Consider the following 19,239-nt stretch of genomic DNA (forward strand, 5'->3'; position numbering starts at 1 on the left):
CACACGCCATAATTTAATGTCATATGACATGGTATATATTTCCATGCGAACTTTCCAATGAGAAAAATGCTGACCATTGAAGTAAGGAGGTCGAACCTGAGAGGTTCCTTCTTGAAAGAGAGCACCGAGAACAGTGTTGAATCCCATTGATCTTTTTCTCACTAGCGGTAAAGAAAAGATTGTGAGCCTTGCTCTAATACCTATTGAAAGTACAAGAAGGGGGGGGGGGGGTGAATTGTTGCCTAGTTAAAATTTGGGCGACTAATATAATTATTAGTTGACTAATCACAAGACAGAAAGAGTAAAAGAAGTAAAGAGAAATAGTAAGGCACATACGATTTATACTGGTTCGGTACCATTGTGGTGCTTACATCTAGTTTTCCTTGGGTCACAAGGGTCCCTAAAGATCTTTGAATAAAGTTACAATATTGATGGTTTTTGCGTTTACCACCAACGTACAGATTCAACACTTGAGTTTTAATCAGTTGACACAACTTTCTTTTGTACTCTAGATCTCTCTATCTTTTGAGACACTGATAACTCCGAATTACAGTGTTTGAACTAAGAAGTAGACAGATTTGGAATACACTTTTTGTAGTTGCGTGATCTTCTTCTTGAGAGAGCAGCCTTCTTATAGAAGAGAAAAGAGCTGTTGAGTCCTTTTCGAAATTGGAGGCACAGGATATTTAATTAAGGGATTTGACCCAAGGGGTGCCTCTTCGAATCTTGCTCTTTGATTGGCCCAAATTCGAATGTGACCTTCCTTGTCACAGCTGAATTCAAGGAGAGATTAATTGGCAAGCGCCGTTTTCAAAACCGGAGTGACCATGATTGGTAATCTGAGTTCCCTTGATTGAGTCAATCTGCTTCTTGATTGATCATTAATGCAGTAACTGAATCTTCATTCTTTCCTTGATTAAGGACGAGTCAATCTGCTTCTTGATTGAATTTTAATGCAGTAACTGAATCTTCCTTAGTAGCAATCTTGCTAAGCATCCTTTCCTTTTTGTTTATCCTGAAAATATAACATAAGATAATATTGTCATCATTGAAACTTAAACGTAAACCTATCACACCTGTCCCGTAAAGTTCTCCCCCTAAACACGACTCTCAAACCCCATATGGCTACATTGTGGATGCTACTGAATGAGAAGGAAGGATCCTCTATTTATAGAAGCCCAGACCTTTTCCTACAAGAAAAGGGACTTGCCAACGAAGAATTATATATCCTTCTAGGAAAAGAAAAACCCAATTATGGTACATATGTTGTCCTTTCCTTCATGAGATAGGAAAATCAATTATGGTAAGAAAATCTGGACAAACACCTAACAACTTCTCAGAGTAATGAGAGCTTAGTTGATATTGATCCAGTTTCTATTGCTAAGGCACCTATTGCACATGAAGGAACCCAAGACAATAATGAAGATAGTGATCAAGATCAAAATGATCATCATGGTGTAGATGTTATGGATGCTCCAGTTGATGAAGTTGTGGTTGATCAGCAACCAATTCTTGCTCAGGTAACTACTTCGAATGCTCCTGAAACCTCTATTAGAAGATCTACAAGGGAGAAACAAAAATCCATGAGCTATCCACTGTTATCTCGAGGAAGAGGCAAACCCGAAAATAAAGAAGATAATGATCAAGATCAAAATGATCATCATGGTGTAGATGTTATGGATGCTCGAAATCCCAATCTTCATCAGATATACTCTCGGGTTTATGAGCTGCAAAAACGGGTAGATGCATCTTCTTCACGAACAACAAGTCTTTCATCTTGCTTCTCCAAACATTATAATTTCTTCCATTTAAACATACCATCTTGCTCATATTCGCCTCCATTCCGCAACAACCTGGATAAATAACCAAGGCTATGATACCACTTGGCAAGAAAGGACACATCAAAAGGTTTCGCCGCAAGTTGAATCAAGACATCAGATAAGGAAAGAAAGTTGAAAATAACGAGAAAAATGTTGATGCTATTGTTCGAGATGACCTTCTTTTTGCTTATGATGAAAACGTCATCAATTTGGTATCCCATGAGACGAGCTGGATAGTAGATTCTGGAGCTACCTCACATGTCACACCAAGAAAAGACTTTTTCTCATCTTATACTCCTGTTGATTCTGGAGTGTTAAAGATGGGCAATGCCAGTGAAGTTAAGTTGTTTGGTGTTGGCACAGTTTATTTGAAAACTAATAATGGTTCAATGTTAGTTCTTCAAGATGTCAAGCATGCTCCATACTTTCCTTTCAATTTGACTCCGTAGGAAGATTAGACGATGAAGGTTACCATAATGCCCTCTTTAATGGCCAATGGAAATTCACTAAGGGCTCGTTAGTAGTGGCTTGGGGAGTCAAGTTTGGTCATTTATATGTGACACAAGGCTCTATTCTTAATGACTCAATAAATCTGGTGGAAAGTGATACTTTATCAGAGTTGTGGCACAGAAGATTGAGTCATATAAGCGAGAGGGGGATTATGTGTTTGTCTAAGAAAAGTTTGTTTTCTGGAGTGAAACAAGCAAAGCTGAAAAGGTGTATCCATTGTTTAGCTGGCAAACAGAAAAGGGTTTCTTTCATAGCCATCCTCCCCCAAGAAAGCCCGATTTATTGGAGCTAGTACACTCTGATTTGTGTGGTCCTTTTAAAGTACAGTCAAAAGGTGGTGCACTTTACTTTGTGACCTTCATTGATGATCATTCTCGTAAGCTCTGGGTGTATCCTTTGAAATCTAAAGATCAAGCACTTGGCGTGTTTAAGAAATTTCAGGCCTTAGCTGAGAGACAGACGGGGAAGAAATTAAAATGTATTCGCACTGACAATGGTGGTGAATATTGTGGTCCCTTTGATAACTATTGCAAGGAACAAGGAATTCATCATTAGAAAACTCCGCCCAAGAAGCCTCAATTGAATGGTTTGGCAAAGAGGATGAATAAAACTCTAGTTGAAAGAGTTAGATGCCTGCTTTCAGAGGCTAAACTTCCAAATACATTTTGAGCGGAAACACTTAACACTGTTGCTTATGTTATCAATTTGTCTCCTGCTGTTGCTTTGGATGGTGATGTCCCAGACAGAGTTTGGTTTGCCAAAGATGTTTCTTATGATCACCTGAGAGTTTTTGGGTGTAAAGCTTGTGTGCATGTTCTTAAAGATGAGAGATCAAAACTGGATGTCAAAACTACAGTGCATCTTTATCGGTTATGGTCAAGATGAATTCGGGTATCGTTTTTATGACCCAGTTGATAGTAAATTTATTAGAAGTCGTGATGCAATATTCTTTGAAGACCAGACTATTGCAGATATTGACAAAGCTGAGAAGATAGATTCTTAAAGTAATGAGAGCTTAGTTGATATTGATCCAGTTTCTATTGCTAAGGCACCTATTGCACATGAAGGAACCCAAGACAATAATGATGATAGTGATCAAGATCAAAATGATCATCATGGTGTAGATGTTATGGATGCTCCAGTTGATGAAGTTGTGGTTGATCAGCAACCAATTCCTGCTTAGGTAACTACTTCGAATGCTCCTGAAACCTCTATTAGAATATCTACAAGGGAGAAACAAAAATTCATGCGCTATGCTCCTGATAAGTATGTACTTTTGACTGATATGGGAGAACCTGAGAATTATGATGAAGCCATGCAAGATACTCACAACGATCAGTGGATCGAAGCCATGGAAGATGAGATGAAGTTATTCCATGAGAATGGCACATATGAGTTAGTGAAATTGCCGAAAGGTAAGATAGCTTTATCTAACAAAAGGATATTCATAATAAAGCAAGATAACCACACCTCTGTGCCTAGATACAAGGCGATGTTAGTTGTTAAAGGCTTTGGCCAGAAGAAGGGAGTTGACTTTGATGAAATTTTCTCCCCTGTTGTGAAGATGTCTTCTATTCGTGTCGTTCTAGGCTTAGTCGCGAGTCTAGATTTAGAGGTTGAGCAGGTGGATGTCAAGACTGCTTTTCTTCATGGTGATTTAGATAAGGAGATTTATACGGAGCAGCCTGAGGACTTTGTAGTTAAGCTAGCAGATAAGCATGCGTGTTGCAGAAAATTGGCAAGCATGAAGCCTGTCAATAGTTCATCTACTTGAAGACACATTTGGCCCCTTGGCTGAAGGGGGAGTTTGTTGGGCACATGCCCATGTTGTCCAGCCAAAGGCCCAATGGCCTAATGCTATTCTCTTTTGGTTTCCATTCTTATTCGGAATTGGATTCAGTTTTTGTTCCTATTTAGAGTTGGTTTTGGCTTTAAGGGAAAGCATCACTCATGATCTATAAATAGGACAACCTTGGAGAATTGTTCTATGCTCATTGATACAAGTCTCTGAAAGACTTAAGCACATAAGAGTGGTTTTTGAGAGAGCTTTCATCAAGAGAGAAGAGAGAAGAAAAATATTTGTTTTGCTGCAGATTTTATACCGACCGGCCAACTTCAAATCATGTTTTCCGATTCGTTAACCGTTGGATAGGGCTGAAATTTTGGCTGAGTGTTCGTAACATCTTGGTCTTTGATTTGAAGGTGGAGATCGAATTTGGAGGCTGGTAGCATCTGATATCGAGCCTCGAACAGCAGCTTCGTTTTTATGGATTCTCCTCTTTCTTCAATTGATTTATTGTTGCTATTGTTGCTCCGTGTTTGGCACTTGTTGTGTAGCCAATTTGGAGAACTTTTGTAACCCTCTTATTGTCATAGTGGAGCTTTTTGGATCTTTGTGATCCCGTGGTTTTTACCTTCGATTTAAAGGGTTTTCCACATTAAAATTTGGTGTTCTTTATCTTTTTTATTTTCAGTTTGCCTCTTCCTCGACATAACAAACTAGCTAATATATCCAAAAGATGAGTTAATGGTAAGTTATGAAGGGTCTTTTCTGCTTAAGATACCCAATAACCCGAATATTACCTAATTTTCAAAAAAGATCGAGATATGGAAAAAGAAAACTCGCACTCGATATATACACCAAATATTTGAATGCAAGACAAACACCATGCATATAAACCATTTTTCACGCAATCATAGTTAGATTATATGTATCTCACGTTTAATTTGTGATTCTTATAACGGAAAAGGGTTAAATATATCCCTCTACTATTGAATATTGTTTAAAATTATCCTTCTTATACTATCGGTTCAAAAGAACCCCTACCGTGATACTATTGATAAAAAAGGCCCTCAAGTTAACGGAGGTGCCACGTGGCAACCATTTGAGCCATTTTGTCCATCTGGATTTATTTTTTTAGACTTACCCGACCCAATACCTGGTACCCGACCCAAAAAATTAAACCCTAAATATTTTTTTTCTTCTTTCTTTCTTCTCTTCTCCACGATCCAAACCTCCATCAATGGCAGCACGTTTTCATTGGTAGCTGAAACAAAGTTTCAAATCAGGAAAAGAAGAGATATACAAAAAGTCTAATCTACGAATAATGAGCAATAAGAAACGACCAATTATACTTGGTTTGGATAAAGGATATCACCAACAAAAAATTGAGCAGTAAAATGTTGATAATCTGTGGCTTCTACACACATATCTTACCGGTATATTCTCTAATTTAATGCCTGAAAGTATGTTTTATATATTTCATTTGCTTATAGTTTCTTTAAGAAATTAATTTCATGACTATTACAAAGAGAAACAGTCATGGAACTCAAGAGCAAAGCAACATTCATTTTTGCAGAGCTATCTCTCTGCATTTTCATCTGCTTGTGCAAGTTGTCTTATATAAATGGGGTAAAGGGTTAAGGGGAAACGGGAAGAAGCTGTCAAAATGAATTGAATTTCATGAATAAAAAGAGAAAGAATGGAAAAATATGTTTAGGGTTTAAATTTTGGATCAGATACCGGGTATTGGGTCGGGTCAGTGTAAAAATAAACCTGGATAGACCAAATGACTTAAATGGCTGCCACGTGGCACCTTCGTTAATTTGAGGGCATTTTTTATCAATAGTATCACGGTAGGGATTCTTTTGAGCCGATAATATAACGGAGGGTAATTTTAAACAATATTTAATAGTAGAGGGATATTTTAGACCCTTTTCCGTTCTTATAATTACAACGAGTGTGAATAAGTAATTATGCTTAGAGAGAAATACCCAAAAAAAAAAAGTCCAAAAGATACCTTAGAGGCAACTCTCTATTTTCCAGACTAGGAAAAAAAAAACTTGCTTCAAAACAAACCTCATAAATAGTGAATGTCTTTCAATATTGCCCTACATTAAATTTTATAAAAGATCTTAAGCCTTCATGAGTGCATTCGCTAAATCTGCTAATTGCAGTCCCAACAAAAGCTTAAATATACTCTTCGTTATATTTTAATTCTAAATATACCCTTATATTATGAAAAAAGATTTAAATACATTCCTACGAATTAATTCAATATTGTTCATGATGGCGATTATGGTGGCAATGGTGGTGGAGGGGAAGAAAATTTTAGTGGTAGAAAAACAAATAGAGGGGACGGATAAAATAGGTAAGGGGCATTGAGGTAGCATGATACATGGCATCCACCTCATCAAATGTCAGTGCCACGTAGGAGTGGATGTCCACCTTGGACAAACTTAATGGAATAGGGGTATATTTGAACTAATAGTATTACGACAGAGCTATATTTGAATCTAAAGTATAACAAAAGGGTTTATTTAAACCTTTTCTCATCGTACAAGAGTATATTTGAACCTTTTCTTGGAAATAGAATGTTAACAATCACACAACACATGATATCTTCCCATCTGCCTAAACTTTGGTCGATAAATTTACCCGACACATTTGCTGGTGTGAGATAACACGTATCCCGATTAACTAAGAGAAACCTAACAAATGCATTGGTTAACATAATGCTTGCTGAGGAATTCCAAATACATAAAGGCAAAGCATGTCAAGTGGAAATAATTACATGAAACTAAACCTACTGTGTAATTTTTTTCACAAAACTTTCTTATTGCCCAAAGAAAGGGAATAAAAATTTCGTCGCGAAGTTGATCTTGGAATCATCTCTGAGTTGGATTTTCACTCAGGTGCATGATCCTGCAGCTGTACATTTAAGTTTTGATGTCAATCAGAGACCTTCATAGAACTGTAATTTTCGATCCTTTCTGGTCAAAATGTGCTTCCACAAAATACAGCTAGTAAGCAAGATTGGCAGCATTAGATATACAGCAGATTCCCAATATCATCGACGCCATCAGTAGCATATGTGACCACATATTCAATCCTTTACCTGACAAATTAACCAGAGATTTTTGTTAATGAACAGCTCTTAAACTTAAATGGAAAATAATTACTGTTTAGTAAACTTCAGCAGCCAAATTCAGGTGAATATGTTTCAGACAAATGTAGATTGCTTAAACTAATAACACCTTTCTTTAACGCTATAAAGTCTGTGTTTTCACCAAAAGCTCAAGATCCTCATCGTAATAATCCAAATATATATATATATATATATATATATATATATATTGTTGAATCCCCTAAACACAAAAGAACAATTTTTTGAGAACCTTTGATGAAATTCCTGTTTGCGCCACTTCCTCAAACTAGCTCTAGTTTTCCTCTTTTACGACAGTAGTCAGCTATCAGTATATACAGTACCATCAAAATAATTCAAGAATGAAGGTTTCCTGTTTCTCCACAACCAACCCCATACCCCCCCCCCCCCCCCCCCACAAGTGTCGCAGGCAGGATTTTGCGTAAGCGATATCATTATTTATAGAAGAGAATTTAATAAATACACTTTTGTAGACAAGGAAGAGCCATGGCCTGTTGGTTTAGCTGAATCTTAAAGTAGAAGAGGTTCTGTTAGGCCATATTGTTTGTGTAAAAACTATCCAACATCAGAATTTTCTATACAGTTGTACCTCCTTCGTCCACTATTCCGACTGGTCATGCAAATAATAAATGCCAGTCATTTTACCAATTATGATTCACCTTTTCTATCAGGAGATATGACGTAAAAACGAAGATGTAGATAAACCTTCAAGATTAAGCTATTTACAGTTAGCTTCTGTTTTTCAATTTTCTTCTGTATTGTCCTTATTTAGAGAGGTAGAACTTGATACTGATGAAAGAAAAAGAAAAAAAGAACTGTCGTATTTACAATATAATAAAAATTACAAATGAGTAAGTTGATGTTCTTACTGATTTGCCCCGATGCTGCAGCAGGAAGTGCAGGAATTCTCACAGCTGCAAAAGCAAGAAGTCATGATGTACATCAGCGACCAGTCATATAAGAAGATAAATTCTGGAAACTGAACATAATAAGAAGGAATGGTTCCGACATACACTTATTGCATGATGAAGCTGGTAACTGAGACATAGATGGCCAAGGAGCCGGAATGTTGTCATTTAAGTCGCAAACAAAGCTGATCCCCGTACTTTGGTCCAGTATTGCATCCGACGGTAAACTAGGCAAAAGACACCCCGAAACTACTCCAACAAAAAGAACAAATAATTATTAACCACTACAATCCCAAACAAGTAGTGGAAATAATTACTTATTGATGCTGTAAAAATTTAAGATAAAAAAAGAAAAGAAAAGGTAGAATAAAGATAGGACCGAGACCTATAGTATACAAGCACCTAATCTAGCAAAGGGAAATTAGCATGTAAATACATTACCTTTTTTTTAAAGTAACTAACTACATAGTTTTCTTCCCTTAAGCAATTTATAAGCGGCGTCACACTTCACTAGTCAACGTACAAAAGATTCCACCAATCTAATATATTGTTCTTCTGTAGTACAGCTAAAGTCCAAGCACGGAGCTAGAAGCCGATACACGGGTTTGATTGAACCCAGTAGCTTCACTCTAAATCCTATATTTGTATTAAGGAATTTACTATATAGGTACAAAAATTAAATTCAAAACCCAGTTACTAACACCTTATGTTGCTGTCCTAGAATTCAGAACCCATAAAATTCAAATCTTGGCACCGACATTGTTCGTTTAGTTCATAACATATCGTATGTAACAAAGCACCTCGACCAACCTCTATCCATGTGTCATAACAGAAAATTTAATGTCTCATTATGTGGAGTGTTAATTGTCAAAGCAGGTAAACTGATATGAAACTATCGAATAAAAAGAAGGAAAAAAGCAAAGAGGTCTAGAAATGGATTTGCGAACGAGTAAAGTAGGTAGATTACCTTCTGGTGCAACTGGTGTAGTGTAGTCATTTGAAGATAACCATATGCCACAAACATGACAAGATCAAAATTTGACGTCAGCTCAACACATTTGTATACTGCACAACACTTCAACGGGCTACTAAATAAAAAACTGACCTTGTACGGAAAAATCCTTGAGGCTAATGTGACAAAGATTGTAGACATTTTTGCTAACATTGGCTTTCTGTAGCTTAAGTCCAAGTGAAGCAGCACAATCCAAAGCTTGCAAGTTGGTGACAAAGCTCTGCCTTTGTAAGTGAGAGACATACCTCTCAACAGTGTTACAGCATGTTGTTTCGTTAATCATCCCGTCCCCACAAGCCTTTGTAATATTTTTCATGCCAGGAAAAGCCAGAGGACACACTAAAGGGAAGAAAAAAAGGATCAGTAGATTTATAACTATACAGAAATGCAAAGATAGAAGGTGAGAACGGCAATCAGACTCTATTTTCTTTGGCAAGTGTTTTGGTGAGAATGTCCATAACTATTCGTTTTGCAGATCTATGACTATGTTTCGTGGCATGATGCCTGTTACAACGCAATGAGAAAGTCAAGGTCGTTATGAAACAGAACTGCTGTGTGATCCTCACCTTTATTGTTTTTGCAATTAGAAAGTCCTCTAAGAACATCTTTTGCTCCAGCAGGTTCAAGTTTACTTGCCAACCATCGGTGTACAATGCTTTTACAGTCGTTAACTCTGGTCGTGTGATCAGCCAGCACATGAGATCCATCCATGCTTAAAAGATCATATGCTTTAAGTGCAAGTTTTTTAGCAGCTTCTGATATAGCATTTTGGCAAGTTTGCTCACAGCATTCATTCACAAGATCAATCTTGCCACAGGCAGCAAGTAGGCTAGACGAGTCCACAGTCGTCTCAAACTCATGAACATCTTTGACCGGGCAAGAACCTTGAGTAAGATTAGCCGGATGGAGAGAGCATATATGCTGCAAAGTATCATTGGCACCTTGGCTCACCAGAAGTTGCTGAAAATCTGAAAGGCAATGCTTTGCGAGGGTCCCATTTAACGCAAGCATATTTGTTTTTTTACTAGACCGCCCAATAAGAATAACAAGAGTTGTTTCCAGTTGAGGGCAACACATGACATTAGCCAGATACTGTGCAAATGGTGCTACACAATCTATTGATGTCACGGTCATCATACTTCTCACAGCATCAAAGTTGAGCGTACAGAGTCCTGGAGAGAGTGAGAGCAAAAGTCAGAGAAGACAGAGGATAGAGAAAACCTAAGATCCACCTGAGGTCTGTTCTTTTCTCTAAAACTATGTTGCTTTATATTCTTTTTATAATTGGTGGTGTTTTGGCCAACTTGCATGCACCTCGATTAAGCCACCAAGTACCTGCTATCTCCCACCAGCACAAGTACCGGGTAACTCTACCCACCAAGGCTTATACATATTGGAAGAAATCACCTAGTGTTTTTTTGTCCTAGTTAGGATTTAAACCTAATCTCCAAATCTAGGCTGCTGCATATTTGGACGTGGTCTTGGCATTTTTAAGATATTTTTCTGGCCAAGTTGAAAAGAGTTCGACAAAATTCGGTTCTTATAAAAACAGATAATATAGGTATACAATTACTTGTAGAAGTTTAATTAGTTTGTTTAGAACATATTGTTATATATAATGGCATACAATTGTGTGCTATGTTTGCGCAGACTCTCCAAAATGTTGCAGCACTCGTGTCGGATCCTCCAAAAATACACTGCTTTTGGAGGATCCGACACGCACCCGGCAACATTTCATAGGAGTCCATGAAACATACTTGTATGTTTACTATTAACTACTCCAAGTTGCACCAAAAATGGAAGAATGGTATGCTTCTTAAAACTTTATTCTAGCTAAGGACCAAAGAGTTTAAAGTAATTAGTTTCTGAAACAAACCAGATAATTTGGGTAAAGTGCTGTTTGTGAAAGGTGCCAATGGAGAAGGTGCAAAAAGGGGAAGAAGGGGCTGTGGAGCAGCATTTGGGGAGATCTCTGGCAAAAGTTCATCCTCCTTTATGTCCTTGATTAGAGAGCCCGCGCTGCAACTGGAGTCTTGGAAGCCTATACAAATAACAAAATCCATCTGAGATTGGAAATAGCACTGGTTCCTAATAACCAGCCAGCAAAAGTTTGTATACAAAAATATACGGATCAACGGTCCAAGCACCATTATGTGCATGCACCACATCAAGTGTTAAACCAAGACCACTAAAACCAGCAGATCAGATAGTCGCTCAAAGAAAGCAGGTCGGCAGACAGCACTAGTGACTTATTATCCTTGGTCTGTTGAAGCCCACGTGTTGAGATTTTGTCTTTTTTTTTGATAAACCATGGTGTTCAGGCCAACTTGCGTGCACCTCGACTAATTCCACACGATACCTGCTACCTCCCACCAGCAAAATGTACCAAGTAACTCTATCCACCAAGGCTTGGACAATGGGAAGAAATCATGTAATGTTTTTGTCTTTGCTGGATTTGAACCTGAAACCTCAGGTTCTCAACCCACTTCATTGACCCCATGTTGAGATTTTAAACATAGAACTTCGTATATCTGGGGAAATCCAATATTTCTGTAACTGTATTTTTTTCTTGATTCACTCAGTTTGGTACCTAAATACCCACGAAAACACTACCTCACGCACTTCAGCAAGGATTAGCTCATGAAACTATTTCATAGCTAGTAATACTGTACATCACCATATTCTTTAAACCACTCCATAATCCATATAAAAGTTAGAGTATGAATTCCTATGGATCTAAATAATCGACTTCCTAAGATCAAAGCAATTCACAACAGTACAACTGATTCAAGCAGCAGGAGATGCAAAGGAAAGAGAACTTCACATTCAAGGTCTCCGAGCAGAATATGTTCTCCAGCCGACGTAGAGGATAAAATAAGATAGTCGTAACATTTTTCTTTGAAATGGCTAATAAGATTAACATAATACACAACTAAACTACTAAAGAATACTTATCAAAGGACACGAGCCCACACACACACACATATATATCCACTTGAGGTTAATCTTGGAAGGATGACAGCATAAATGCGGACTTCTTGAAGAAAGTGTATTTTTCCGAGCCTCGACTACCCCTACTTAATCCCGACTTCAGTGAGCCTATGAAACAGTTCCAGCTACTCATTCACAATAAAATTTTCTAAAGCACAAACATTGTTCTTCATAGATAATCAAATCTTGGTAAAGTAGCTTAATGTTATATCTAGCTGATGACAAATTGACAGACAACCATCTAACAAAAAATATAAAAACAGAGAATTTTGAAGTAAAAAATATCAACTCACACCCTTAACATGGCCTAAAGGAAAACTCATATCCTACAGTATTAGGGAAGAGTTTAAGTTTTGTGCACTGTCAGTGTATAAATTTTTTCCCGCTATCGGGTTAAATTGACTTGGAAAAACTATAGGTACATCTTTAGCAAGTATGATATGGTAATTTATTCGAGTAATAACCTGTTATAGCCAGTTAAAATTGAGTTGATGGGGTAAAAACTCATTACATTGTTGGTACATATATAACTTAAATCAATCAGAACTATACAAAAAGAAGCTAGTTACGGGCTTCTATTGCCTTAATACTCTAACAATGTAGGTAGCACACAGTGAATATCGGAAATAGACCCGTGAATTGTGGCAATGGCCACGTGGAACTTAGTTCGAGGGAGAGATTGTTGGGTGTGCGAACAAAGTCTAACATTGGTAGCTGAAAAAGATATGGAGCCTACATATAAGGTATGGTGATCTCTTAATGGTGTGAGCCCTTTGGGGAAAACCACGAGAGCTTGGCCCAAAGCGGTAACACACCATGTTAAGAATATTTTTGGGCCGTTTTAGCCCAACAGGTAATTTATTCGAGTAATAACCTGCTATAGCCAGTTAAATTGAGTTGATAGTGTAAGTGCATATAACTTAAATCCAACAGAACTATACAAAGAGAACAATAGAAATCTCCAAGAAACAATATTTTCTATTTACAGAACACCAAGTTCTGTAATACAAACATAAAGCAGTTAACTTTATTAACACCCAGCTGGGTTTTTAGCAAAATTTGGTAAATTTCAAGAATATATTCACAGATCATCCAAGAAATAAGAAAAATTAACCAAGAAAAGCTCAAAAAAGGCATAAAACACTTACAAAAAAGCAGTAGAAATACAACCAGAAGGTAAAGACTCAAACTTTCACCAACCCCTCCTCTCATTTTCTGCCTTCCTTTGCTTCAAGACCCAAAAAGTGAATCCAAAAATAACAGAAAATCCAAGAAGGGGCAAAAGGGTCAAGAATTAACAGCAAATCTTGGATTTTCAGCTAAGAAATAACTGTAGTTTACAGCAAAGTGAGCACTGGAAAATGCAGAAAGTGGTGAGTGAGTTGGGGGGAAGCCATGAATGAGGTGCTCTTAAGTGGTGTGGGGACAGAAGCAGTAATTAACAATAGCTGTACAAATTAGTATAAGACCCCACTAAAGGACCCAAGAGAACAATAAATAAGGGGTCGTTTGTTCGGGTGCATAAGAATAAGGGGTCGTTTGTTCGGGTGCATAAGAATAATGATGAATAAGGTATATTAATGCAGGGATTAATAATATATGAGTTAGTAATGCAAGTATTACTTATGCAAATATTATTCTTTATCTACTATTCGGTATGGTATATTAAAAATTAAAATACATTGCATAACTTTTTTAAAAATTAATTATTTATAAAAATACTTTCCATATTCTTTAGCTTTAAGAAACTTTAAGAATAATTATATCTTTAATTATGCCAATGCATGCATCAATAGCTTTAGTATTGCTAATACCATAATTTGTTATGTATTAATTATACATAAGATAATACCAAATATATTATATAATTAATACTTGTATTAATAACATAGGTTGAAAAAATATATCAATTAAGAGATTAATAATACCAGAAATTAATGCGTACATTATTTTTTCTTTAATACATCCTTCCAAACGACCCCTAAAGTTTCAGTGTGAAATCTGAGATAATGAAATGGCTGCACTGTTGGGGAGCATTAAATCCATCACTTGCCTTTTCTTTTAGTCACGCTCCTGGCACGAGATATATCTCTCTCTCTCTCTCTGTCTGAGGATTTGTGGTGTGTGTTGTATGGACACGTGGCGCATTATTCTTGACTATTAGCACTTAAACAAGTCAAAACGCATGCAAGACTAAAAGATTACCATTAATACCTCTAGTTTGGTCCGAGATAATCCTTTACTCCCTCCGGTCCAAATAAGTGATTTTATTGAATGTTTTCACACAAATTAAGAAATTCACCTTTTAGCATTAATTAGCAATGGAATTGACCATATTAACTTTTACTATCTCACATAAACACTTCAAACACATATTCCAACACTATTTATTCCAAGGGTAATGTAGGAAAAAAATAATTAATTCATTTTTTGAAATCTGGAAAAATCACTTATTTTGAACCACCAGAAAAAGGCCAAAAAATCACTTATTTTGGATCGGAGGGAGTATTTCATAGTCTTAGGATTGTTTTCAAGTTGTTAATTAAGACAAGAATCTTATACTCCCTCCGGTCCAAAATAAGTGATTTTTGGCATTTTTCTTGTGGTCCAAAATAAGTAATTTTTTCAGATTTCAAGAATGAATTAATTACTTTTTTCCTACATTGTCCTTGGAGTAAATAGTGTTGGAATATGTGTCAGGAGTGTTTATGTGAGATAGTAAAGGTTAATATGGTCAATTCCATTGCTAATTAATGCTAAAAGGTGGATTTCTTAATCTGTGTAAAAACATCCAAAAAATCACTTATTTTGAACCGGAGGGAGTAATTCTTAAATGTACAAGTGTTCTATCTGGTTCTACTATAAATTAAGCTTCCTATAGAGATGCTCGCTGACTTGATATTATTGCTCCTATTTCAATTTATATAATTGCTCCAAAAAGAATGAAAATGAATATTATATATCATATATAAATATTTATGATTTATTTTACACCACACGTTTTAATTTTTTTCCTTTAGAGGCTCGAGATTATCATTTCTTTCACCGTCTTAGGGATATTTTACTCCCTCCCATCCATTTTAGTTGTTGTGGTTCCTAAAAATAATTGGTCTAAAATATATATTCCATCCGTTTCACCTTAATTGATTTTTTGGCTATATTTACACATATTAAGGAATCCACCTTTTAACATCCATTAACAATAAAATTTGATCATAATAACCTTTTATTACCTCATTAATTTGTTCATTGAAAACATAACAAATAATTCAAAACTCTTTACTCCAAGGGCAACTTTAGAAGAAAAAAAAGTTAATTTTTTCTTGATATCTGAATATAACAATTATTGTTGAACACCAAAAAAGCTAAAAAATTAATTAAAGTGAACCGGAGAAAGTATCAATTTAGACACTCAAGATATAATTAAATACTAATTCCCATTTCATCCGTAGTATTAAGTACTCTTGAAAGTAAAAAACATTAATTATATAGCATAGAAAACATAAATTGAAGATATAAATAATGGTATAATAGTAAAAAAAAAAAAAAAAAACTCTTCTTATTAATAGTTTCTTATGGGGCGTTGTTGCTCCCTAACGCACACGCAAGTATACGTGGTCGCACAAGTAATAAAATGATAAGTCGAGTGTCGAACCCACAGGGACTTGTATCAATTGCCAACTAAGTTCACCAAGATTGTTATTCAGTCGAGCCAATTCGAGTTCGAGAGTTAATTATACTAAACTATAATTCTAAGTTACAACTAAATTATCAAGCAGTAAAATAATTATTGTGTAGTAGAGACAAATATTCCAGGGTTGTGATCGATTCACCAATCCTATTGTGTCCTGGTTAAGTCTCCCTTTCATATAATTCACTCATGGTTGCTAATTTATCGAACAATTGCTCTCATAGCCTTCTCCCGAAGTACTACTCGCCTATTCAAAATAGATTAACGCCTATATTCCTATGAAATCAATCTATTAAGAATGCATTAAGATTATTCGATATTTAATTAAGCACGGTGACTAGGTATATTCCTATCCTAACCACAAATTCGTCCCCCTTCAGAGTTAAGATCGTGCTCTCTTCAATTCTTCTCTAATCTATACATGGCTTTCCCAAGCATAGCATCTATAGTAAATAGAACCTAACTGATGGCTAGACAATTAAGCAATTAATCACGGAATTGAAGAAATAATTATATATTAGTGAATTATAATCAAGGTTAAGTCAACGTTAAACAACAATATTCATAGCTAAATCACAACCCTAGAACTATGGGTTTTACCCACTCATGATAGTATCAAACAAAATCATAAGTGTTAGATAATTGAAAATACTAAGAACTAATGAAGGAATCTGAGATAGCCTTGCTCCCGTGTGTCCCCTATGTCTAAAGTATGTCAAAAGTCCCTCAAAATAACGTTTTACATGTATTTATACCATATAAGGTCGGGCCCAACCGAAACCACCTTCTCCTACACGAAATAGGATAGTTACTATGTAAAATTACATAGGCGCACCGCATGGGGCGACGCGCCACGCGGGGTGCTAGTGGACTTTATCAGGAACCTTGCAATTTCGAGGCAAGAGCAAAATAGGCAGCCGCGGCGCGCCACGCGCCGCGGTTGTGCGAATTTGCGAAAATGTAAAACATGAAAGTTGTAGCCCCTTTTAAATAGCTTTCCAACGATATACTGTGGACCCAAACGGATTTCTGAGCAAAAAGTTATGTGCATTTTACTGGACAGTGCGCAGTATGCCTGCACGATTCTTCATTTCATTCTTAAAGGGCACTATCATCTATCGATCCCCGAACACGATCCCAACTTAATCCTTGGGCTTTTGCTCAGACTTCAAAGCTACAGAATAGCTTGAATTCATTCCATAACATCTACATAGATCGAATCACTCCTACAAGGCATAAAGCACACATTTAGTGCAAAACACTAGCGATTAAAGCTCAAACTCAATTAAAGTGCAGTAAATTAGAGTGTAATAAGCGACTAAAATACATAATTATAGCCTACTATCACCACCCCACACTTAAACCATTGCTTGTCCTCGAGCAATCAAACTACACTTTATATAGACACGGCCTTTTTAAACAATTCTCCTAATTCATCACGCCAAGAACATTTAAAATAGACTAAGCATAAGATTGTAACATCTTCGCCTCAAGATTTGACTCACAAGTACCACGCATTATTCACAAATCACTTACTAACCTTTCCTTCATGAATCATGTGCCCTCACACGACAAAAGAGAGTAGTTCCCCACACAATAAAATTTAAGAACAATTAGGAATTCAAGATAAAAAGAACCCACTCACTCTCAGAAATAACATTCATATGCCACACATAATACATGATAAGCTTGCCTGTAGTGTATTAATCTACTAATCGAGCTCATTCAGTTTAGGATTAAGTAGGGCTTTAATTGGTCGTAATATAGGCTGTGGGGCGGGGAGGATATATTTAGATATAAGAGTGACTACACCTCCCTAAGCACTTTAATACATACATTTTACCTTTTAAAACCCATACTTATGTCAAACCATATCTCCACCTTTCACATTCATATATATTAACTCCATACTTCTTTAAGCACAATTGCATCAAGAGTCACTACTATCAAAGACTATTTTTCACAAATAATATAACTATTTTTTCCTTTCTTTTTCAATTCAAGTGGCTCTTACTTTTTCAAAATAGTGCATCTTTCTCCTTATTTGATTAGTTCCACTCAAAAGCCAAACCAACCATCCCACACTTTAACTTTTACAAAGTTCATTATAATTCAAGTGCTCATGAGAGGTGACAAGGTTCAAATAGATGGTTAATTCAAACAAATGGGTAAGGCTTGTTATGTTGTTGCCAATGAAACATGATTACAGGCTCAAAGGGGTTAACTACGATACATAATAAATAGGCGGGTAAAATATATAACTGGTTCAACAAAGAAACGCATCTATCACTTTCAAGACTAAACAAAACTACTATTTTGCTTTACAAACACATGGGGCAAGTTCTAGACATCAAATGCAATGCACAGAATAAAAAACAAACCTCACACACACATGGCACATAACTCACTCAGATTGGACTCATCAAGACACTCTAGTCAAAGTAGTTAAGCAAAGTTAAGATCATACAATTTAATGTACTTATACAAGAGTCAAAAACTAAGCCTAAGCGTCACAACAAAAGTACTCACTATTATCAAGGCATAACAAAGTTAAGAGATATTGCTTCAATTCAATTCACGGCACAATGGATCCTACTCCTAAAAAATAAAACTAACTATAGCCGATTCAAACAAAACCCTTGGAAAAGAACCGCGGTACAAAGCAAAACCAAGGGGGAATTATTACACTACCTAACAAAAGAAAATCTTTTTGTCCTTTTTCTTTCGACTTAAATCCCTCAAGAAAACTGTTGAATGAGATCCATCGTCAGGAAAAGTCCAATTTTTTTACTTTTTTTATAACAAAAACTACTACACTAATAACGAGTACTATAACTAATCTAAGATAGCACAAAAAATCACCCAGACAATCTCCTTACCCCACACTTAAAATTGTGCAATATCCTCAATGCACACTGTGAATAACAAGAGGGTAAAAGAGACACTCTGGTAGGCCAAAGGCTGAAGAATTCATAGCTCACGGGATACTCAGACTTCTCCCAAGTATGGTCCTTTGTGTGGGTACCCCACTCTTAGTTCTCACCATCAAGCTCACTTTTGCACTCTTCCAATGGTTTTGTTTCCCATGCTTATCATCCTATAAAATCAAAACAAACACTACAAAATAATATAATAAAAATAAAAATAAAAGAAAGCATAAAGTTGGGTCCTCCCAACAAGCGCTTGATTTAATATCGCGGCACGACGCAGGGCCTCGCTCGCTCATCAGCGAGTGCAACATTGGTCTTCTCACGATCAATTATTCCTCCTCAATAGTGCTTGACTCTTTGTCCATTCACTAAAATTTCCTTTCACCATTTAAAGCACGCAGTTCAATTGCACCATAAAGAGTGACTCTCAC

General features: G+C 36.3%; 1 protein-coding gene across 1 annotated transcript; it reads right to left on the reverse strand.

Annotated features, from left to right (window-relative positions):
- LOC109231958 (uncharacterized GPI-anchored protein At1g61900-like) lies at window positions 6,708–13,642 on the reverse strand. Its single transcript, XM_019397568.1, has 8 exons — window positions 13,336–13,642; window positions 11,073–11,237; window positions 9,763–10,368; window positions 9,290–9,535; window positions 9,152–9,163; window positions 8,290–8,433; window positions 8,146–8,190; window positions 6,708–7,228 (listed from the first exon to the last, which is right to left on the reverse strand). Exons 1-8 carry the CDS (start codon window positions 13,397–13,399, stop codon window positions 7,134–7,136), a joined length of 1,377 nt encoding a protein of 458 aa, XP_019253113.1. The 5' UTR covers window positions 13,400–13,642; the 3' UTR covers window positions 6,708–7,133.

This window comes from Nicotiana attenuata, chromosome 9 (genome assembly GCF_001879085.1).
Source record: "Nicotiana attenuata strain UT chromosome 9, NIATTr2, whole genome shotgun sequence".
NCBI classification, from domain to species: domain Eukaryota; kingdom Viridiplantae; phylum Streptophyta; class Magnoliopsida; order Solanales; family Solanaceae; genus Nicotiana; species Nicotiana attenuata.